At 33.9% G+C, this 24,332-nt stretch overlaps 3 protein-coding genes across 4 annotated transcripts; 2 read left to right on the plus strand and 1 right to left on the minus strand.

Annotated features, from left to right (window-relative positions):
* Nucleotides 1-20: 20 nt before the first annotated feature.
* On the minus strand, nucleotides 21-5,987 carry LOC135130406 (beta-alanine-activating enzyme-like). The gene is made up of 4 exons (XM_064057788.1): nucleotides 5,553-5,987; nucleotides 3,898-5,508; nucleotides 3,538-3,850; nucleotides 21-639 (listed from the first exon to the last, which is right to left on the minus strand). The coding sequence occupies exons 1-4, from the start codon at nucleotides 5,762-5,764 to the stop codon at nucleotides 37-39; spliced, it is 2,739 nt and encodes a 912-aa protein (XP_063913858.1). The 5' UTR covers nucleotides 5,765-5,987; the 3' UTR covers nucleotides 21-36.
* A 36-nt stretch (nucleotides 5,988-6,023) lies between these two features.
* Ype (Yippee) lies at nucleotides 6,024-7,156 on the plus strand. Its single transcript, XM_064057797.1, has 3 exons — nucleotides 6,024-6,170; nucleotides 6,233-6,440; nucleotides 6,492-7,156. The coding sequence occupies exons 2-3, from the start codon at nucleotides 6,240-6,242 to the stop codon at nucleotides 6,657-6,659; spliced, it is 369 nt and encodes a 122-aa protein (XP_063913867.1). The 5' UTR covers nucleotides 6,024-6,170; nucleotides 6,233-6,239; the 3' UTR covers nucleotides 6,660-7,156.
* A 468-nt stretch (nucleotides 7,157-7,624) lies between these two features.
* LOC135130363 (uncharacterized) lies at nucleotides 7,625-24,303 on the plus strand. 2 transcript variants are annotated; one of them, XM_064057735.1, is made up of 4 exons: nucleotides 7,625-7,855; nucleotides 13,399-13,959; nucleotides 22,179-22,703; nucleotides 22,765-24,303. In XM_064057735.1, the coding sequence occupies exons 2-4, from the start codon at nucleotides 13,447-13,449 to the stop codon at nucleotides 23,329-23,331; spliced, it is 1,605 nt and encodes a 534-aa protein (XP_063913805.1). In that variant the 5' UTR covers nucleotides 7,625-7,855; nucleotides 13,399-13,446; the 3' UTR covers nucleotides 23,332-24,303. The 2 variants fall into 2 exon arrangements, with proteins under 2 accessions (XP_063913805.1, XP_063913810.1); XM_064057740.1 differs by lacking the exon at nucleotides 7,625-7,855 and adding an exon at nucleotides 9,066-9,171.
* The last annotated feature ends 29 nt before the right edge of the window (nucleotides 24,304-24,332 follow it).

The raw sequence follows: 24,332 nt of genomic DNA on the forward strand, positions 1-24,332 counted from the left end.
TTAAATGAAACATGTCAAAATTAAAACAAAACATTTTTATTTTTTAACTTCAATACAATATAAATTATTATCTCTACATCCAACAAAAAGTCTCTGATCGTGCACAACTATCGAAGAAAAAATATTCCCAGGAATAAGTGTATCAGCCACCACGGCACCTTCAAAGTCCACTAAAAAAATACGTCCAGAATTACCAGCAACTGCTATTCGATCGCTGAATACACAAGGTGTCGTCAAGACGTCATTCAGTTCTACAATCTTTTTGATTTTTGGATGACCATTATCAATTTCTAAAATATATAAACTATGATTGTGACTTCCAAAAATGATCATATCGTTATATCGTATTAAGGAAGAATATAAATATCCGTTAGACTTAAATTCATCGATTTTGTCACCATTACTTGACAAAAATAAAATACAACCGTTTACATTCGGCCATGCGATTGTATCGTCAATGATACATGGTGAACCAAATATCGGATTGGCGGTCTTCAACCTCCACAAAATGTCTCCATTGGTTTCTGACAGGCACAGACATGACCCACAAATGGTGGCAATATATATTTTCTTCTTTTCTACAACTGGTGTGGCGGTTACGCTCTCTTCCACAGAAGTTTTCCAAACGCAAGAACCATTCTATGAAAAAATATGATGATTATGAGAAAAGTTTGCACAGCAACAACTTTAAGGGTTTTTTTTGCACGATCGATGACTTAATAAACAAAAAAATAAAATAAAAATTGATCGAAAAATGAAAAATTAAACAGACTTAAAGCTGTAGTGTTGCTACGGAATTATGCAACATACTGTAAAGCATATTTACAACTTTGGGTAAGTTTTAGTAGCATATTCTGGAATCTTTTATACTGATACAAATACGTTATCCTCACGAAACCGAAAATTTCAACAAATTGTCAGCATGTTTCAACAGTTATGCTGTCATCTTCTCGAATTAAACTCAATTTATGGCAGTGTAACTGGTGAAATACATTCACAGTAACTTGAAATTTTCGGTGTCGAGGGAATTTTAATGTGCTACTAGAGTTGTTTATTCTGTCTAACGAAACACGAAATTGACGTCCCCTGGCAGTCTTTGAGCAGAATATTGGATGATAAGTCTACCATAAATATAAATGTGGATATCTTCAAACATACAAAACTGGTGATATTTATAAAATAAAAATGCTGGATATCGACCGAAGACGTCGCATGATTGATATCATGACATGAAACGATTTTCGAGTGAAGCAATTTTTGATTAATGTTATACGACCACAACAGAACAAATTTCAGTACTACCATTGTTTAAGTATATTATAGTTGGACAACCTAATACAAATTTTACTTCGCCTAAATAGTGAGCTTTAGGACAAGGAATCCAGGGGGCGTGGGACAAATTTTTCGTCAACGCGCATTTTCACTACAGTGAGCCAACGTATTAGGTTTATTTTACTCTAAATCAGATGGCGCCATCAAACATTAGCAAAGACAAACACCCTTTACTCTGCTCTTATACGAGGAGTTATCCATAAATCCATAATTAACATTGTTCCGTAAACAGTAATGTGTATAAACATATATGTACAAAATATGAAAATATACTTGACATAAAAAATATGAAGCAACGCGTTGTAACGTGATAAGAAAGAATTGAATTTAAATGAATTTGACGCATATTTTTATTTGACTATATCTGAAGACTGACAGAAACTTTACAAGGGTTTTTAAACTGGTATAATTGTTTAGTTTTACAAGATTAAAGTAAAACAAGATTTTAAGTAAAATTTAGATTCGTGGTGTTACAAAAATATTAACACAAAATGAAAATATATGTTCAAAGTAAATAACAGAATGACATAAACTTTCGGCGTTAACATTACAAATAATTACAAGAGAGAAAAAAACGCATGAAGAACTTAAGAGGCATGTTTGTAATATCGAGTTGTTAAAGGCTGCTTTGAAGACTGTTTGTTTCTATGAAAAACAATTGCTGTTATCGGACATTTTGGTAGATTTTGTTCCAAAAATACGAGATAACTAATTGTTTCTTGAACTAGTTTCTAGAATAAGGTCAAAATCACACTAATATTACATCTGATTTGTTAACCACATGAATATAATTTACATTGAAATAAGTTACAGACATTGTTTGAAATGTTTATTATAGTTCGAAAACAAGATAAAATAAATAAATAAATAAAATGTGCAGTTTATAAACTTCAGAATTTTAGTATAAAAATAATTATGTTTGAAGCTTTATTTTGTCTGTTCCATTTTATTGGGTGTATTGGGCCCCTCTCGGGATATAACACCGACATCAGTGCACCGACCCAACGTTCTTCAACCGATGGGATGATTTATTACTTCCGTTATGCTGGCCCTACACACAGCGATTTGGTTTTCAGATTTTCGACTAGTATTTTGTTCACGCGAGCATCAAAAATATTACGCCGAAAGCACTTCTTCAAGTGTTATTTTTTTTAAGATATCATATTTGTCAGCGTTTCCAAAATTTTATTCTTTGCACAGGTCAACTAATTTTTCGTAAACCGCATTTTAAAATTTTTGTTATTGTATTTTTTACTTTTTAATTTTCTAAGGCATGAAAAAATCCCATATAGGTTCCTATGAATTTATTAACGAAATCAACTGATAACTTGCGCGCCATTTTGTGTTAATTAAATTAATTAACTTAAACAATGGTACTACGTTACGGCATAGAATTCGATTAGTTTTATGTAGTGAGAAAAAGAGTGTCATTGGAACTTCCAGAAAAAAAATTGATGATTTGACCGATGATATTATAAAAGATACACTACTCTGTGATTTGAATAGCCAACACAAAAACAAGAATTACGAACTTTTACAATTATTAATGACGAGAGTGAGAATAATATGTCACTCTTTGATCTGAACGTTAAGCTTTCAGTGATTGTTCTTGAAGTATCAAAATGGAATGCGTTTCGATCAAGCCAACTGTAAAAACAGAGTTGGAAGTTCTTTCGGCATTGACATTTATTTAAAAAAGGAGCCTACATTAGACACGTGTTTATGAAGTCGTCTGCTACATTGTTTGCAAATTTAAAAAGGACACGGAAGTTATTTACTGTTGGTACTGATTTACCTAATTTATGGATAAATTTTACACTTACTGCAGAAAAGCCAGATCTTAGTACAAGATCCGCTTGAGAAATCTTAGTTCCATCGGTTCTCTTATGTTCAATAAATTCGGAATAGTGATAACTAATGAAAATTCAGTTGAAACTGCTCAACAAAGAAATTACCAATTGTTTTTAATTATTATTCTCTTAATTATTCCATAAATTTGAATATTAACTAACTAGCCATAAGTTCCTTGATTTGTAATATTTCCGTTTTCGTTCTAATGGTTTTGTTGGGTTAACAAAGATGCAATTTAAAATTTTACAGCCTTAGAACGGTAACAATAACTTACTGCATTTAATGAGTAAACGATTCCGATTGTAAAACTGTAGCTACATTATTTATCAGACACAAATCAACTATTTAACTTACTTTCGTGTTAATACAATGAACATGTTTGTCATAAGATCCAAACACTATACTTGTAAATTCTTGACAGAGGGCTGGTTTGCATTTAATCCGGTCACACGTTGGGTAAAACCATTTAATACTGTTGTTTTTAAAATCAAGACAGTATAAGCATCCATCAAAGCAACCTACATATAAATAATTACAACATGAAGACACACAAGGAGATGCCTCAATAACATCTGGAAGGACAAACTTAGCTATTTCTTCACCTTTGACAGCATCTAATACGACGAAGATATGTGAAAAACTCCCAACAGCAAGTAAAATTTGTTCCCTAAAAAATAAATTTCAAAATATTTTCAAAAAAAACATAGTACGTACTTAAGTTGAAAGACTAGGGGCGAAGAATCCACACACGCTTGTAAATTGTATGTCCACGCAATTTTCAATTCTACATCAGTTTTTGTTTTTTTGGCAGCATTACTGTGGTCATTTTTAAAGGTTGAACGTTTTCTTTTATTTATTTGTACACAGTGGATGTTTTGAAAACATGTAGCAATGTCTTTCTCAAACAACGCTGTAACAAAATCTGGGCAATCTGCTCCTACTTCCTCTCTAAATTCATTCAAAAACTGAACTGCGAGAATCGAGTTGCCACCCAAGTCAAAAAAAGTTGCTTCTTGTAACTCTCTTAAATGAATTTTGCTTATGCCAAAATATTTACAAAACAGCGATTCCAGGATGTCGGTAGCTGTTTTTTTAACAGTCTGGCTTCTGTTTAAATAAATAGACTCCAACGCGTTTTTGTTTATTTTACCATGTGAGGTGACTGGGCATTTTCGAACGATATCTATGTAATCTGGGAAGTGTTGTTTTGGTAAAGTATGCAACAATTTAATTCGCACTTTATCTAAAATCTTATTCTTTGTTTGTTCATCAAAGGTCTCAATTATTAGGAATAGTAATAATTTGGACTGACTTTTCAACCAAACACATGTGTTTGATAAAGTCGTTTCTTTTTCTACCATTTGCTCAATATAAGACAAGTGTAATTTATGACCAAAGCGCTTAATAACGTCGTTTTTGCGCCCTTTGTAGAAAATGCCTAAATTATTAATCTCTGCAATGTCGCCAGTTGCGCGAAAGCGAGGATTTATTTCATCATTTACAAAACAAATTCTGTTTGTACTTCCAATGTAAATTTCGCCTTCTCCATCATTAATCGGATTTCCAGATTCATCTCTTATTTCTACCAATGTATCATCCAGTGCAACACCCAGAGGAACGTTTTCAATTTCTGCTGTTCCAACTTCAAAAATTGTGGCCCAACATGATATTTCCGTAATGCCGTACAAATTAAAAATTCTTAAACTATCAGATCTTTTGTAACTTAATAGAGATTGTGGGAAGCATTCACCCCCAAAAGCAAGAATATTTAATTTTTTGTTTAACAAAATGTCTATAATTTGTTGTTCAGACCATCTTGAAAACAATGATGGGACAATTTGTAAGACGTTTATTCCATTGTGGGGATGAAAGAGAGTATCATAGAGATACGTAGGATTAATCTGTGATTTTGAGATTGTGATTAAGAGACAAGCCCCATTGTTTAAAGCAAGTAACAATTCTACCATTGAAGGGTCAAATGTTAGTGTTGTACCAAAGTAAATTACATCCGTTTTTTGAATTTTAAAAATTTTGCTTAAGCTTGTTATGTTGCTTTCAATACTCTCTTTTCCAACTTTTACATATTTGCTTTCACCTGTAGTTCCTGATGTTTTAATTATGTAATACAAATCTTTGTAAGTTGTAGTCTGCTTACAGCAGTGCTTTTCCAAAGTGAGTTTATCTTCATTTAGGGTGAGTGTGGCAACACATTTTTCATTGTTTCTAAATGAAATGACCCATGTTATACATAACTGTTCTATTGTATGTAGTGTTTCTTTATCATCCAAAGGTAGGAAAATGAAACAGTGTTGTAATTCCTGTAAACTAATTTTAAATGATAATAAATGTACCGTTAGGGTAAAAATTACCTTAAAATAATGGAAGGAATGTATATATTGTGGGTCATTCGTAAACCGATGCACTGGTTATCACTTGTGATATGATTTGAAATAAAATTGGTTATAAGATTTTTTATTTCATAAACTTCGTTGTAACTTAGTTTCTTTTTAATAAGACCACGATCACTTAATATGATGGCACTGTCGTTTAAAGAAACAGAATCGTGTGGAAATTCCATCATTATTCTTTCTTTTATTTTTCAAACACAATTTTGATTTTGAGGTTAACAACTGATATTAAACGAAGTTAGCTGCATGTGGTTAGATTAATTTATTAAATACCACTAGTGAGTAAGGATAATCTGTTATCATTTTATGACTCTTTATTTAATGCATTTATTCAAAAACGAATTCAGAAAATCCAATTAAATCGAACTTTTAAAATAAACTTCGCAGATGCGCAATTTGTACACTGTCAATTGTCACGGCGCTAACTTCGTATTTGTTATGACGTTTACATGAGTCAGCTGACGTTTGTTTATTAAATTTTATTGTCAAATTTTGTCAATCTTTCGTAATTTCGTAGATTTGTTTTATCTTACCATCGTAAATATTGTGTAGTTTAATTGATCTAATTTCCCGTCAGAGGTGAGTGGGGGTCATTGCTTTTCTTTGTCTGAGTGAAAGGTCAACGAAATTTTTCGTCATAGGATCATCATGGGACGAATATTCCTCGAGCATATGGGAGGCAGTCGCCTTTTCTCATGCGCAAGATGTGATACGAATTTAACAAACCGATCTGAATTAATTAGCACGAGGTTTACGGGAGCAACAGGACGTGCTTTCTTATTTAGTCGAGTGGTGAATTTAACATATAGCGAAGTACAAGATAGGGTCATGTTGACGGGACGTCACATGGTGATTTGAACATTACTGGAAAAAACATAATAGGGAAGGTTTTTTTTGTAGGTGAGAGATGTCTCATGCAAAGCTTGTGACGCGAAGTTGGGCTGGATGTATGAATTTGCCACAGAGGAGAATCAAAGATATAAGGAAGGAAGGGTAATTTTGGAGAGAGCTTTGGTAACAGAAAGTGACGGAATGGAAGAAAGAGGTCTCAATGATCGTCAACATTAAGATTTGTGCCTAGTATATTATTGCCTGTGTTATTTATATTGTTTTAGTTTATAGATTCTAGTTTAGTTTTGTTTATAAAAGCTCAGTTTGCATTTTTGCGTTGACAGGTGTGTGAATTGTATTGTTGTAATGAGACTGCTTTGGTGGTTTAAACATTTTCTGCTGTTTGGAAAATCATTAAGATAATTAAGATTGCTTACTGTGTTATGGTGTATAAGGTGGTGCAATTTGACGGTTTTATGTGTTGTAATACAAGTGTTAAGCAGTTTTAAGTAGCTGCTTAGGTAATTATCTCTGCCCACATACAACTATCAATTTTCATAAGCGTAAGTGATACAAGCCCTCAAGTGTTCATCTGTTGAAATATAATGTGTGTAAAACATAGATCTGTAGATTTTTAATAAGTCATCAGTGGCTAATGCCGTTTTATTTGCCACTTTTTATATGATAACGATTAGAATTAAATTTGTAATTTTACAATAAAAAAAACTAATGTTTTGGTGCATTTCGTATGATACTGCAGTAAAAATAGAGACCACGAAACGTGATCATCTCTATTTTTGGGAATTTAAGTTTATTACCACATTGTAGTTTCTTTCATTTCGTTTAATAAAAAACTATTAGCAAAAATAATGTAACATTTATTTGGATGGCCTTGGTTTTTATGCATAAAGGCAAGAATAAACAGAACTATACAAAACAGATGACTGTCAAATAACGACACGCCCACATTTGAAACAATTGAAGCAAGTCATCAATAAAACCTTGATTGGGGTTTATCGATGGCTTCCTTAGATGGTCCCGCATTTTCCGACTCTCATTATCAGGGTGGATCTCGTCAACGTGTTGCCGTTTGGAAAAACTGTGTTACAAGGTCGCATTTTCCTACACAAAGGGGAAAAAATCAGCGAATGAAATTCATTGTCAAGTGTTGTTGCGCGGTGGAGGGGATAAAGTGGGGGAACAGCTGACAAACTAAACATTACGGACATCTTGCAATTTGCAGCGGGTGTCTAGTTTGCTTCAATGTTTTTAATATGACAGAAACGTAATAAGTGGGTGTAATCTGGCTATTTGTCATCACTCGGGGGTTGTTTTTCTTTTGTTTGTTACACAGTGTACTGTCATTTTTCCGTATTTTTTCTAAGTAGTGCGTGACGTCATGTGATTGCGTTTTCATGGAGTACTAGATTAAGGTAAATATACAATTTTCTCAAATTTTAGGCGCTTTGGGCAGGTTTTGGGACCGCCAGTCGTTACAAACGACCAATACAATCGCAATTTCAGTAACAGAAATGTTTCGGTGGCGCGGTTTAATTGAAAAAATCTTTTTCCGAATTGGTGTTCGGTAATTCGTGGTTCGTCCTTGGGCGATTTTGCCTTTAACCCTCGAGCGGGCGCGCGTTCTGACATTCCAAGAGCGGGCGCGTCGTGTATTTTGTACACAATGAATAGATGTGTCGTTTAAATGTTAAATTAATGTTTTTTATTAAGTAGAAATGTTGACATTTCCTTTATCATTTTATTATTTCAATAATTAAACAACATATGACGCTTTAGATATAAAAATTTATTTACAAAATTTAACAAGAATGTAAGACAAAAATCAATCACTTTCGATTTATCTTTTCCTATAAAGTTGTCATTAGATGACATCAAACTAGTTCCAGGATCATTAGGAAAATCTTCTGTATTGCTACAGTCCGCGAGAAGTTCAATTTCAGATTCAGAGTCGTGACCACTGAACGCAACTACTTCTTCATCCGTTTCTGAAATATCTTCATTTTCTAATTCAGTTGGCTCCGTTTCTGAGTCTTCATCATGCAGAATTCTATACAGCTCATCATCTGTTAGGTAACGTCTTCTAGCCCTACAAAATTTATATAAGATCACAAAATTTATTGGCATTCAAAAACTTACATATTTTTAGTTCTTTTTCAATCGGTGTCTTATACAAAAATTAATAAAACGTCCCTTGAAAATCTGAAAACAATAAAAATATGATTTTATAACTAATTAATTTCATGCAACAGGTTACTAATTGAATGAATATAAACAAATGTTGCGCTAAAAATGACAAAATATTAAATACTTACATCAGAAAGCGCGGCGTGTACTCTATACACAACACGGGAGAGATTCTTGTTTTTGCTAACTGTTTAGTTCTCACACTCACAAACAAAAGTTTTACTTGACCACTCGAAAGACAAAACTCGACTAGAGGAATACCTGAATCTACCCGACCGGATGTTGTATTATGCTAATTTTAGAACCAATAATCTGGTCACCGTGTACAAAATACACGTGCGCGCCCGCTCGAGGGTTAAAATAATGCCTATCCCAAGTCGCTTCAATTAAATATTGCGCTTCAAGATGATGTGGGTGCAGTGTAATTCAGGTTTTCGATGAAAATTCCCGAAATCACCTGCAATCGGACATCTGCTTGACGATTTTATTGGGAAAGTGTATAAGTAGGACGAGGTGTTTCGCAATCGCCGTTTTAAAATATTTCGTGAGTGTATTCTCTTCTTGGTTGTTTTTCGAATGACATTGAAAGTGATCAATTATAATTTCAACTATTAAATAACACGTCCGCCATTAGAATATACATATTTTTTGTACGTTTCGTATATGGAGCACGACTTGTCGACACTGATGTGACGAACTAACGCGTTAAATGGAAAGCGTCTTTTTCGCAGTTTTCTGTTTTCTTGTTACCAACGAGAAGCGCAGTGATCAATGTAGGTACAAATAATATAGAGGTCTTTAAAAGAGCACATTTTCTGTGATTCATGCCGTCTATAATTAGCGCATATGTTTTTTTATTAACAAAATTAATTGTGCGATCTGCTAAAGGGTGCCCCACACCTTCGCATTGCACATATTGACGTAATCACGCATTTGTTCATGGATGAGTGCTGATAGCAGCCGGAAGTATTTTTTTTGTGATACTTTCATTTAAGACTTAAACTTGTCATCGGTATTTGTCTTAAACATGGCTGCAATTAGGAGATTTTTCGTTTATGTACGTAATGGAGCGAGTAGGGGAGGCGGAGCTTCGCGTATTCCCCTACAACCTAGAAAAACTTGCCCACGTGATCTGCAGTACCTATAAAACATGTTTGTAATTTAAAGTATCTATAAATTTGTTAATGGCTCGCGATTTGTATAAATACCCTTCGGGTACCTGTTTAGCGTGACCTGGCGATTTCTGGAGCAAGCCGCTATACAGATTCGTGCAGAGTAATGAAGGCCAAGGTCTCACTTGCTCTTTCGTTTGTTTCTTGTATGCTCATAGCCTCCTACTACCAAATTTCTGTTTGATTCCTGCACCTGTTGTTCTAGGTTTATTGCTCGCCTATCATGCGCGCACAATTTGTTTCAAATGACCTTGCTTCTACATTTTTTTGTTTACCATAACATGCAAATATGTTCTCAAGTGCTGTGTACCATAATTTTTATGGCTAAAAAAAGCAACCAACTTATTGATAAGAATTCGTTATTTCCTTTTTTATCTAGATTGTGTTTTGTCTTGGTCAGAGAGATAACATATAGAACTGAAGGTGAAACCATCGGCTTCGCTTGTTGCACAATGTTTTCTCATCGTGGTTTTGGTTGGCGGGGGTGGTGAATAATTGTGTAATCTTATCGAAAAAAGGAACTGTTCCGATTCGATAGCTCGCTGGATAGTTTGCTGAGCTGCGTATACAAACGAAGAAAAGGAAATTGTAAATAAACATATACGATTCACACATGTTTTCAGCAGCAAGCGAATTTTAGAAACCAGATTTACTAATATTGCAAATATGCTAATTTCTTGTATTCAAGGATTTTGTTTTTAGCTGTCTCTGTTGAATAAATATTAAGTATATGGGTTTATTTGTGAGGATGTTTTACACCCCGAATTATCGAATTTTAAAGACGAACACTCGCAGGTTTTGTGAATTTGCAAGGTTATATATATTTCATGGTCATACTAACTAGTATGTATATGAGTATGACTGATTTTTTTTTAAATCAGATTAGATAAAAGTGCGTACTCACCCAATACTTTATCTTATGGGTTTTACTGTGTGGAATTTAAATTAATGTTACAGTTTTATTAGTAAATATTTTAAAGCGGTAATTCCGCTGAAAGATTATGTCCAACGTATTTATATCACACTGTGAAATACAGAAGTTGAATATTAATGTTACGAAAAGTTTTAGAATAAGGAAGTATGTGCTAGAACCGGTTAACGGACGATGCTAGTGCTAATTGTAACAGGCGTATTGATTTATTTACATTTTGTTCTTGTAAAACAGTGACGTAGTAATAATAATAAATTTCTAATGTGTAAAATTGGAATTAATTGTGCTACAATGTCAATGTATGAGAAAACGAATCCTTTTTATTTTGAATGGGGCGCCTATGGATTTTTGTTCATGATGTAATAGCTAAATCTTGATCACATTTTAATTTTGCCGGTTGAATGCAGTAATGTATGAAATCGATAAATAGTTTTTTAATAGTGAGCATTCGTTGGTATGTTAAAAGAGGCATTGGTATCCATACATTAGTCTTGTATATACCATAAGATCAATACGTGTCATTGTGGTTTTCATAATAAAAAATATACCCCAAAGGGCACCACTATGGTTTATAACAGTTTAATTAATTAAAAAATGTTCATCTCATTAGAATAATTTTATATACATTGTCATAAAAACTGTGTACGTGGGTAAAACAACTGCACCTTAATAAGTATAATAACCATTAACGATTAGCTGGACCGTAAAGTGCAATAATTGATAACCATTTTTTTACTTCCCGAGCATAATCTAACGGAAATATGGTAATAGGGTCATAATCTTATAAACAACGAAACTGCTTACACACAATGAAATTAGGTATTGGGAGAAGTGAAGATTACCAGAACTATTCTCTGTTATATTTTTAATATGTAATAACGAAAAGTTGTCAGTTAATTATACGAACTATGTTTAAATAAGGAAAACACTGCGGAGTTATTTGCATGAACTTTCTTGTTTTCGTAAGGATAATTAGAGTGGTATTTGTTATGCTTTCGAGGTGAGGAAAGTTCTGTGCAAATAACTTCACAGATTTTTTCATAAAGTTTAACGAGTACTGTCATAGTTCCTAGTGCGGACCTCCATTCATATTTTGAGAAGTCCAGGTCACAATTCTGACATTAAAACAGCATACGAGTATTAGCGAAACACAAACAAACTTTATCTCAAGGTGTAATTTACAATTACGTTTATTTGTTACCTTTTGAGATGACATCAATTTTTGATATGTACAATATATTATTAAACTAACTTTACCATGTTTGGACGGTTTAATGGAAATTGTACGCCATTTTTGGGGTAATATTAACATATCTTGTGTTAGTCATTGCAAAAAATAGGGCATACTATTAAAGCTAAATATTCCATCCTAGGATATATTTTTAAAGTAGAAATTTTCTTCATAGTTTCTTATTTTGAATTTTGTAGAAGGAATGACCTGACATCAAAAATAAATGATTAATTGAGAAGCGATACCAGGCAGCACTCCAAGAATGTTAAATTGTAAGTTCGGTTAACTTTTACTGTAGGTGTATCGAGTGTTTCTGTGAAAGTTGACAAAATCGTAATGCAATCGTTGTGTGTATATATTTTACTGATAAAGCAACTTCCTTTATTTTTGTAGGATTGTGTACAATCCAACAAGTGTTTTATTCATAATCAAAACATTTACGTGAATTCTAATGCTTGCCATCAAGTTGGAAGATGATCTTTATTAAAAAAAATATTTCGATGCAAGCACACTTTTTTGTTTATTAATAAAATTATACACTTAAAACTTAAACTAGCGCCAAGTCGGGTTAAAGATAAACTAGTTATAAACCCTATCTCGAAGTTCATGGTTGCCACACTGTGAACAGGGACAGGACTACCTTATTTTGTAACGAATTTGAGTAAGGTGTTTGTAAGGGCCGTGCATTGTGTGTTTGTATGTGGACATTTAGCAATTTTCTTGAGTAGATCCCCGAGATTTATGTAAATTTTAAAGTGGCGTAGGTTATCTAACACAGATTAACGAGGCCTTTCCTAGGGAGCGTGGTTGGTGTAAATGACGGCGATAAGGTATAAAATTGTATTAATAATAATTTTATTAACATACAACAGTACCTGTCAAGAATATAGTAATCTTATAAACAAAAAGCTGATTTATTTCGCTGTAGATTCAAGTAGCTAGATTTTTCCGTTGACTGTGTAAATTTGTAGTTCATTACTACATTAATTTATAAAAACATGGTATTAAGTTTCCGTCAATGATTAATGTCAAAAAGTTATTTTAAGCGTGGAGAGCATTCTCTAATAGGTATTTTATGGACTTCGTGTATATGTATTATGTGTACATAAAATCATGGTGATTTACAGCATGTTTTATGTTTGACTCTTTCGAGCTAATTAGGGGCAGTTTAACTTATCTCGTGCTCATTGTGACAAGTTTTTACGTCATAAGTTTAAATTATACCTGATTGATTATTGCCTTAGGAGCAATAGCCTCCATTGTTCACTGTGTAATTAAATATGTTTGTACAGTTGTTTTATTATCAGAGTAGACCAACCGTTTTCCTTATCTACCTTCTAAACGCGTTTCGGATATTTTCTTTGTTCGTCATCTCCAACATTTTTATTTATTTTTCCGTGAACCGATCGCTTTGTATCACCGTCCTTTCTTTTCCAGGATTCTTCCCGATTATTTTTCCGATGAAAACACGCTGAAGACGCCACCATGAACTACATAACAATGAATAACGCTTTCATCAAAACGCACACCAATTTTCTTCCCGAGGCTCAACCTCGGGCTTTGCATTTACCTTATAATTCAGTTACCGAAAACAATAATCAAATAGCCACTAATGGCGACAAAACCATCGAGGAGGTGTGGTCCAAGTATAATTTCGATGCGAATAGTGTAACTACGACGGCGACGGTACAAAATTTTAACAAGACCTGGGCGACTCAGGAGGAGAGCAACGAGGCGGAGAAAGTGGAGGAGGAGGTGAAGGTGGAGGATGATGAGGAAGAGGAGGAGGCGCCCAAAGAAAAGGAGGAGGAAACGTCACCGTCACACCATGCGAGAAGACCGATGAATGCTTTTCTTATTTTCTGTAAAAAACATAGGCCGATAGTTCGAGAGAGATTTCCGAATCTGGAAAACCGGGGAGTTACCAGGATCCTAGGCGAGTGGTGGGCGCTGCTTGACGAGGATGACAAAGCTCCGTACACCGGCCTAGCTAAAGAGGTAGGTTTCTGTTGATGAATTTTTTTATAGCTCCGTAAGCTAGTGTTTTCAAATGCGCAGCGCACCACTGCATATCAGTAAAAGCACTGATAAAAGTAAAGTGCATTTGTTTCTAGAAGTTTCAATTATTTGCTATATATATCGAATATTCTGCACTTTTGACTCCTTTATGTTTCGTATAAGATGATTATAAAAGATCGTAGGTACATGAAGTTAGTTTTGGAAAATTTGTCACTCAATTTTTAGTGTGATGACAATTTATTAGAATTTGATTATGTTATGACAGATATTTGTGACAGGTGACGAGCAGTCATGAATTATAACAACGAGGCGGCAAAATTCCCGAAATTTCAAAGTTAACTTGAGGATGATTTTTTAGATTTAACACAGGAAAGCAGTTCAGGTTAGAAAAGTTTAAGATAAGGACAGAGTAACATTTTTTATTTACTATGAAAAATAAATTACAATATTAATGCCTTTGAAAAATTGATTGTAGCATATGTAAAACAAACTTATTTGACCTCTTGGAATGAATTTACATCTATTGTAAATCAAAATAACTGCTTCAGACTTGAAAGAGGTAAGAATTGTGGCAATTGCAGAGTAATTTATGGTGCATTGTGATGCATATTTGGCATCTTGTTTCCAGTGTTATTATACTGTTTACAAAAAAATTGACTGTTTCTAAAATGTTAACAGATTTTAATACAGCTGACGAAAAATAAATATTTATTAGTTAAACAAATAATTTTCGAAACTGGAAAACATTAAAAGGAGTGAGATTATCTTGTAATTGGTGTGACCCTTAAAAATATGTTGTAATTTGTGTGCATTCTTATGATGCAAAATCGGATTTTCTAGGCTGTTAAAATATGGTGATGGTTTGGATTTTACATCATAATAATAAATGCTGCAAATAATAGGAATAATTACGATCATTGAAAGCGCCAAGTCTAAATTTGTCATACTGATATCATACGCAAACATAGAAATGATTCGCAGGTTTGGAGGATCAGATTATTTGATTCGTGATTTAAGGAAGTTTTGAATGTTCTGCGATCATCAGCTCTAATCATCATTTGAGTTGTTTGATAATAATCTTTGAGGATCACTAAAGGAACACGTTTTTACAAGTGTCAATTGCCTAGCGGATGTAGAATCTTGATAATGGTATATTCCTCCATCTGTCATAATGTCATTTTCAAAATGGTGCTGTGGTGCACTCATTGTAGTTTATAAAATGGCCGACTCCAGCTTTCTTGAACTGGGTAATTCGACCTTCTTTAAAACTTTGAATTTAATGAAATTTGTGGATTAAAGATTTTGAACAACAATGTCAAAGTCGCACCCATTTATTTGGTGGGAGAACAATAAGAATAATATATGCTAATTTTGTTGAAAGTCACTTTCACAGTCAAATATTTAAAAATGTTATGTGCTCGGAATATTCTGTAATGCATACACGCGTTTAAATTATTATCTTTAATTTATTGAGATGTGTTCCAATTGGATCAGTATTTCCAATTGGATTTCTGTGATGCACATTTACATTGAACATTTTTTCCAAGTGGAATCTCAACAAGATGGCGAAATTTACTAATTTATGATAATAGAACTACTTAGTTGCCGCAATTTGTATGTTTTTTTTTGTTTTTCAATTGACCAGTTTTGGAGTTTTTGAAAGTATTCGCCTGTTTTATCTGTCTCCATTGAATATTGCAAGTGAAAATAGAGTTAGTAGACTTGGAATGCATTTTTTACATAAATAAAATAGGGCTTTCATTAAATATTGTTCACTGCAGACGTTGTCACAAGTTGTATAAAATTGCACTTGGCACACCTTTGGACGTTTTGTACATTATTTACGATTTACTCCGAAACTGAGTATGGTAGCTCTGTTAAAATTTGAAGGGAAAACGGGAACTTATAGAGTAAATTTCGTTTTCGAGGCTTTTTGGGTGGACAAAAATCACTTCTTGTTGCTGGGCGTTGCCGTTGTTTCGGATTTCTTGAAAAAATATTACCGGAACGCATGTGTTTAATTTTTGACATTGACGGATGACTTATCTGTCGGCTAACAGCATGATGTGGTTTGTGCAGTAGTACCACCTATATGATTAATTTACAGCCAATTCTAATTCGTTTTGTTTTCGATCGCACGGAAAACCTAACGCATAACGAAGAAATTTATTATTATATATGTCGAAGTTTGTATAATTGAATAAAGACCAGCGAACAGTAAGATAAATGTATATTGATAATGACAAGTGTTAGATAAATAAGAATAATAAGAATAGAATATTATGTGACCGTGCGGTCGAGATAGATGACTGTTAGTTACGAATTGAGAATTGTGAATTGAATGTGTATGTATGAGTTAAGAATTAAGAATGAATGCTACCCTGTGTTCCAAGGTGGGGGTGGCTCTGGCTCCCACCCTTACGGGTGGGGAGGGGTGAAACAGGTCCCCGCCAGAGGCTCTAACATAACCCCCCGCCTTGAAACAATTACATTGTTTTAAGACCAAAAATAAACTATATGGAATATTAGAATGATAAATACAAATGAAATTACATGAATGGGATGGATATTGTTACAGAAAGCAATGAACATGAAGAAATGCATTAAACTTTAAAAAAAGATATCTAAAACAAATTACATGTGTACAATATCAGTGAATATACACCTAAAAGTAAATTTGCAACAATTATAATGTACCAAATCAATGAATAATACGATGAGTGAATAATATGGCGAATGAATATAACAATAAGACAAATATGAATTAATGTACATAGTACATTAAACCAACAAGGAGATGCATATAACAAATTGACAAGATGTATGCAATATGGTTAAATAGAATTATAATGGATGCGATTGCGAAATTATCTTTTTCACTTCACCGACACTACACACACTACCACTTCCTTTGCAAAATGATGTTGGAGGGCCGCGTCCTAACCGCCACTGTAGACGCGGAAATTTCTCCTCCTTCACGAGGACCCATCTTGCCATTCCTGGAACGTTGGAAGATGGCCTTTGCCACCCTAACCTGCCTTTCAGTGTGGTCAAATATTCGAGGTACCACGACTTCCAGAAGTGTTGCTGGTAAGTGTGGATGAGGTGCGAAGGGATGGCCTGTTGAGGGGAACGACGGCGTGGTCTTTTCCTGAGGGACCAGTTGATGGCTGGCCGAAAGAGGCATTGGCCAGGTATAAATGCGACCAAATTATTGCGGTCGCTGGACAGAGGCTTCGAAAGGCGCGAATTCAGGACGGCTTTAACCCTGACAGTGAGCGCATACACGCCCTCGCCCTCAAGATGGTTTTTATCAGTAATTTCGTTATACTTCCGGCTATTCATATTTAAACTTTTTGAACTAAGATTTAAACGGTCAGCAACCACGCAGAGTTTAGTGGCAGAAATGTAAAGATTTAAAACATAATTGTGTTGCAGGTAAATGGAATTATTTAACGAATTTTCGTTAAGTACCTTCAGGTGCACAAGGTATAGGTACTTCCTTTGAGAGACAATAAAACCCTCGTTACGTTTATGATCACGTCCCTCTGCTAACAATAACAGTTGGAGAGCCAGTTCTCGGGAATTTCCTAATTTAGGTAAATTTTTGAAATAAAGGCCTGTGAAACGCCCCAACTTCCTGTCGACTGATAATAGCCACTTTGGGTGCATTTGTGCAAAATTCTCTAACCGCGGCTGATTTTCCGAAAAGGGGTGTTTGACCATGAAATAGCCATCGGGTGAATGGCCTGTGGTAGTATACTGAAAAGGGGTTGCACAGAGATCGCTTTTAAACCCTTTGCTTAATGACCTGCTTCCGGTTTTGACGGTTTCAGCCTCCAAGAACCGAGAAATAATTTGGGCTGAACTAATTTTGTGAGGATGGGAAGTATTATTTTTTAAATATGCAAAACTGCCACTAAGAATCAACCCCAGCGCGGTATTTTGAAGCACCGGTGGGTTTTTACTGAAATGATTTTTTATTTTGGGTTTAGTATTTTCGGAATGTTTTTTGTTGTCGAGTATTGCTACGTTTAACGTATTGTCTTTAATATTTGAGTCTACGGATTTACATAAATATTGAGATCTACATTCAAATTGGTTACAGACTAACATTGGGCCATAGTTTTTCGAATTAACTGCAGTACTTTTTACTTTGTCTAGTGCGGTAGATGACTCTGCATTAGACGTTTTATCTAAATTAACTTGAGATACGCCTTCGGAGTTGTAACAATCATTAAAAAGATTATTTTTCTCTTCATTGGGTGTTGAATTTGGAAATTTTGAAGGATTTGATATTACACTAGGAGTTTTTGAAATAACGGAATCAAGAGGAGATTTTTTACCAATAGTGAACCGCAATTTACGTAGAGCATTGAAATGGGTTTTGTGAATTTTGATGGGTTCTCCATTTCTTAATTTGTGTACCTTTAAAGGCTTTAAATTTTGACAAGTTTTTTCCAGATCCGTGGTTGGTACGTTATTGTTTATCTTACATGAATTCGAGAAAGTACACAATGGAATAGTTTTCTCAATGAGAGCCTTATATAATTCGGATATTTTTTGAATATAATTTAGCACTTCTCTGATATTATAAATTATAGGTTTGATCGTTTCCGTGTTACTCGTGTCATTCGGGACTACTATTGTTTCAGATTTATGCTGAACTACAAGCATTTGTAATTCTGAATAAATTCGCTGTACGTCTTCATATCGACGCTTTAAGTGGCGTCTTTTTTGATGATTTGCAACATTTGATATAAAATTAGAATGTGAATCTATTTCGCTGAGAAGAATTGAAAATTTAACAAAAGTATTGTCTTGGATTACCACCATCTTGAGTACGAGAATAATGTATTACACCAACCAAACAGAATTAAAGCTTACCTGGAATCCTGGATTCCTGGATAGAATTATCTTGGCTGACGCTGAATGATACTTGAGGATTTTGCACAGCACTCGCGGTCGTCACCGATAGTTGAACACTGCGCGGATGATTTCTGGGTGATGTTTTGATAACTACTTTGCTGAATTCCAGCCGATGAATGATATGTTGAGAATTACACTTATCACTACCACTGTTATTCTGTCGCTAATCCGGCTCGAAGGACCATGTCTAAGTTTGTATAAAGGAATAAAGACCAGCGAACAGTAAGATAAATATATTGCTAGTGACAAGTGTTAGGATAAATAAGAATGATAAGAATAGAATACTATATGACCGTGCGGTCGAGATAGTTGAATGTTAGTTACGAATTGAGAATTGTGAATTGAATGTGTATGTATGAGTTAAGAATTAAGAATGAATGCTACCCTGTGTTCCAAGGTGGGGGTGGCTCTGGCTCCCACCCTTACGGGTGGGGAGGGGTGAAATAGGTCCCCGCCAGAGGCTCTAACAATATACTTAAACAATTCTGTGTAGTTGCAAACTTATTCAAGGCAAGTTTGTTCATCGTAAATTCCTTATTGCAAGTCTTCAACCGCAAAGTGTACCGCATTTGTGGTACTGGATAGTAGAGGGTACCGAATTGGATATGGCATAACAAAAACATATTTAAGTGGGCTTTCAAATTCATTTCTACTTGTTCGGTATATATTGTGGTTGAAGACTCCTAGTTGGAGTTTTATGGTGGATACACCTAGGGATTTAAACCTTAACCGATATAACCGTAACCCTAACCCAAAACCCAGTTTTTTCTGTTTCGAAAAGCAAAATGTTGAGAGAAAACTAATTAATGTATTAAAGCGTAACCCTTTTTAAAATTAGTGTTTTGTACAGGTTTTTTCAAGTTTTAACATGCAGCGGCATAATTACTTGCATACCTGTTACACAGGTTAGCGTTGTACACTTATTTTCGACGTTAAAATTTATGTTATTATTCTTGTAGCTATTATAATTTATTTGAACAACAAATTTTAGCAAGAGCAAATGAAGTGACCACTCGAAAGGAACATTTTACCATAGAGAATTGCATTTAATTAATTTAGAATGAAGTGGCATTTGTTACTTTATAAAATATAACTTAATTAACTGAAATGGAACCTTTTACACTTCAGTTTTTATTATGAAACGCAAATCTTACCTTCAACGTCAACTGAAGTCGTAACCGTAATCGAAACCCTTGCACAGCATAGCAGATTTTCTCTAAGTATAACAGGCAGATTTTGTCAATTGGCTATACATTTATTTTTTACCGATACTCGAAAATCAGATAATAAAACGTTTGTATTGTAATTATAGAACAATATAACAAACTTTTCTACAATGTTGGTGTGAAAAAAATGTAGATATTTTAACCTTGAAGAATCAAAGGTTATTGAACAATACCTACATTTGACGGAGAATTGCCAAACATTTTCCGCTTTTTCGATTCGATAAAGCAAGTTCTCTTGTTTCAGTTTACTGAAAATTTATAACGTAAATAGAGACCAGTTCGTATTGATTACACTGAAATCTTTTTTGGTGAAATAACGACATTACGTTGGCTTCCATGTACTATCAAGGGAAATACAAAAGATGAAACAATGCGAAGTATTATTGGAGCTGTGTTCAAAGATTTAAATTTCTAGTATGAAGTTAATATTCCGTGTTCAGTTAAATTTGGCATCAAACAAGATCACAACAAAAATTAATTTGTTCGAACGATGCAGTAGGCGAAGCTTCTGTCTGCGTTAAGTATGACTGATACAACGTCACAATTATGGAGTCACCAACTGTATTCCGGTTGAGAAAGGCCAGTGATTGAATGTGGCAACTCTGATAATACCGAACCAATAATGTACGATTTCCACTTTAAAGCATAACCCGATATTAGTAAATAATTAAATCTATGCCTAAAATATACCTTTCAGATCAATTTTTTTAATAACAAGACAAGAAGGGCAATATGTTTGCAAAATTCGGAACGTGTTGCGAAGAAAGCGTATTGTTTCATTTATTTGGTTGGCATCCGTGCTTGGTTATTTTTTTTAGATTATCGGAAGTAACAGTTGCCAGGCGGTGGCGGCCGAAAATAAAGTTATAATGCATTATTCCTTTCATGTTATTTCAAACTTTGTGCGTAATAATGTTTCAAAATTAAGAATGAGTTCTAGTTTTTTTTTATTTATTTAATGTTACTATTTTCCATCTATAATAAGGTGTTGTACCTGTTGGAAAAAATGATCTATTATTTAGTTAATGATTTACTATTATTGTTAGTAGTGTACTATTAGAGAGTAAGGAGAGGAAGCATAGTGAAATATTTTCCACACAACCACTAATTATTATTTATTTATAACAGACAAGTGTTTGAAAAACGCTTGTATTGGCATTTAAACTCTTGGATTCAACTATGTATATTAAACCGTAATAGTTATAGGACTCTATAGTAGAATAATCTCTATAGTTGATCCGGAAAAGTTTAATTGTTTACTAAAAAGAAGTAATTTATTTTCCAGTGGCTATACTATAGTTATAATATTCTCTATATTTAGATGGAATTTGAAGCCCAGACAGATATGTATATGTAGCTCATTTACGTAGTTTTGAATCAAATATGTTGTCTATATAGAGTTTTTTTTATAGATGAAGTCTGGCTACCATACCAGAAGTAAAAAAGTACCTGACAGTTGATACTAATTTTCCATTTTAATGTGGCAACACTTTAATAAAATTCCTGCCCCATATTTCTTATTGTATTTATTAAGTGCATATTGTAATAGCTTTCTACAAAAACGAGTTATAAAGTCACATTCAATCAAGTGCTTACGATGTAAAAAAATATGATTCCTTTTGAATAACTTATGTTGGAGTTGTAATTGTGACAAGGTCATACTGCAGATTATTTCTTATTAAGTTAAATTATTTGCATGTTTTAACATTTTTTTTGTAAAATATTCAGAAATTTCTCATTTTATATACCTAGAATTAAGTATTACAATTTTCACTCCGTTAGTGTTTGTTTAGAAATGATAGTTAATGTGGGTTGCTTACACGTACCCCATTTTCATATCACATTAAGGCCTTAATGAAATTGCTGGAGAAAAATTTTGGTAGGCTGAGTAACATTCAAACTCTGGTTTTATTCACTCTCACAAGGAACTTTTTTAAAACGATTCAGCATAATTGTTTACCTGTTTTTGTTAATTTATTAATTAATTCATTTTAGCAACTAGTAAAATGTTTCAATTATTCATTTGAACTTTTTAAATTGCAGTACAAAGATGCCTTTTTGTCTGCCAATCCTGACTTCAAATGGTACAAACTTCCAGCACCTCCACTCAGAACTCTGAATGTGAGGCCCACGAGCACCCATAAAGTCCAATCACCAGTATCTAGTCCCACCCATAGTTTAACAGAATCTGAATTTACCCCAGGTAAATTAGCTGACGAATCCCAGTTGGGCAGTCTGACGTCATTGATGAATAACAATTTCACATCGACGAAAATCGCCAAATCAAATGAAAATAACAATAATATCGACAAAAACGGCTCGGATCAAGCCTACGATTTTTCGCCGAAAAGTCCAGTCAATTTAATAAAAACTTCGCTACCTCCTAAACCTTTCAAGAAGAGGACGTTCGAAAGATGTCCAGACAATAACAAGAACGTGGTTCGAAACATATTACAGAACGACATATCTGAGCAGCAACATGATGGCTCAAACATGACAAACCAAGATCTGATGGACAAAGTCGTTGAAAAGATCTTTACTAAACCGGAAGACTTCGATCGTAAAGAGGTAAGCAGAAAAGCGGAAACGCTTGTGTGTTATTTAAAATATTGATGATGTGTTATTTTAGGTCCGAAAATCCGGTAGACAATGTAAAGGCAAACGTTACGAGAAGTTTATGGTAGAGGGACGTCTGCTGGGTAACAAGCGCGATGCCAAGCTCACTTCTCAACGGAGTTCCATTGAAAATGAGCTCAATATCAAGTTAGACAACAAACCTGAACCAGAAACACCAAATTTAGATCACACCATCAAGCGTTTAGCCGAAAGGACCAATATGAAAAGCATCTTAGAAAATCAGAAGAACGAAGAGAGGGTACGAACGCACTCCGAAAGTCACGAAACGAATTTCAATTTAAACCAGAGGATTAGCAACCTGCCAAGTTTAAGCTATGACGTGTTTCATCAGAGGAAGAAAGACAGCAAGAAGAGAAAAAATAGGATAAGAACCGACAGCGAATCGAAAAGTAAGGTTGCCAAACTTGTGAAAAACGAAGAACAGCCGGTAGGTTCCAAGAAAAGGAAAAATAAACAAAGTATCACACATCTGAAGGAAGAGAACGTGGGATGTGATCTTTTAGCGTTGGCAACGTTGGCGGAAATTGCGGCGAACACCGAGAAGATCAACTCGGAATGATCAGGCCCTTTCCACGCTTAAAAGGCTTAAGAAATTATTTTTCGCAATAACTATGGTATATTCCATGTACATCGGGTATTTTAGATGCATGTGCCTCATTAACGTAAATTCAAAATGTAAACAGACTCTCACAAATTCTATTTGGCAAGCATTTCATATAGCCTTATTTCCAAGTATTAGAATTGTGATAACCTGTGTATTTTTTGAAGACTTTTTTTTGTAAATTACTCGTTATGTTTGTTGTTATGTGTTAGCTACTTCTAATCATTTAGTATACCAAATCGTTATCATGTTACAATTTTATTAATTATATGTTAATCTTAACTTTTAAAAAACGCAATAATTTTAATGAGATTTTTTGTTACGTTGTACGATCTGATTATATAATGATCTTGTGTTTTGGTTAGAGATTATTATATTATTGCACTAATATTCATTCTAGTTGATAAGAAGTAAAAGTACTTCCTTAGTCATTTTGTACAATTATGAACTAGTCTCATTTTACTGATATGTGCTTCAAAAACCATCGCTTGGCCGATGACAGTATTGTTTAATTTTGTTGCCCGTGGCAGTCTCTCAATTATTTCAGTTCATAATTGTCCAACTAAAGCGACCAAATATAATATTTTAATAATGTAAGCCTTATAGTTGTAGTTTTAAGATGAAGAACTTTATCCATATTATCATTTAATAAGATTTTATAAAGAAATACTTGACTATGTGATTGACCAATTGTTGATCGAGTTTCGTTTGTATCAGAGTTTATTGGAATTGTAAGGTATAGACGTGATGATTGGAATGTGATACTTTATTTTTCTATCATGAAATGGACAGGGATATAAAGATTTATTTATATGATTGTATAGATTGTGCCTTTTTATTTATTTATAAAGTATATTAAAAATTTATGCCTTTAGAAAGGTAAATCAAATATGTATCAATTTTAATAAAATTTATTACGTAACATTATAATGTAGCGAGTTATTTTTTGTCAACCTGCT

Source organism: Zophobas morio, unplaced genomic scaffold (assembly GCF_036711695.1).
Source record: "Zophobas morio isolate AGI-343-1 ecotype UQ-CSIRO unplaced genomic scaffold, CSIRO_AGI_Zmor_V1 ptg000002l, whole genome shotgun sequence".
NCBI lineage: Eukaryota > Metazoa > Arthropoda > Insecta > Coleoptera > Tenebrionidae > Zophobas > Zophobas morio.

Bases quoted from the DNA above. Each gene is read 5' to 3' on its own strand.
- LOC135130406 (XM_064057788.1), bottom strand. From the start codon at position 5,764: ATGATGGAATTTCCACACGATTCTGTTTCTTTAAACGACAGTGCCATC. The intron at 3,851-3,897 runs GTACGTACTATG...TTTATTTTTTAG, and splicing joins CCCCTAGTCTTTCAACTTAA to GGAACAAATTTTACTTGCTG. The intron at 640-3,537 runs GTAAGTTAAATA...ATTTTTTCATAG, and splicing joins TTCATTGTATTAACACGAAA to AATGGTTCTTGCGTTTGGAA.
- Ype (XM_064057797.1), top strand. From the start codon at position 6,240: ATGGGACGAATATTCCTCGAGCATATGGGAGGCAGTCGCCTTTTCTCA. The intron at 6,441-6,491 runs GTGATTTGAACA...TTTTTTTTGTAG, and splicing joins TGTTGACGGGACGTCACATG to GTGAGAGATGTCTCATGCAA.
- LOC135130363 (XM_064057735.1), top strand. From the start codon at position 13,447: ATGAACTACATAACAATGAATAACGCTTTCATCAAAACGCACACCAAT. The intron at 13,960-22,178 runs GTAGGTTTCTGT...TTTAAATTGCAG, and splicing joins ACACCGGCCTAGCTAAAGAG to TACAAAGATGCCTTTTTGTC. The intron at 22,704-22,764 runs GTAAGCAGAAAA...GTGTTATTTTAG, and splicing joins AAGACTTCGATCGTAAAGAG to GTCCGAAAATCCGGTAGACA.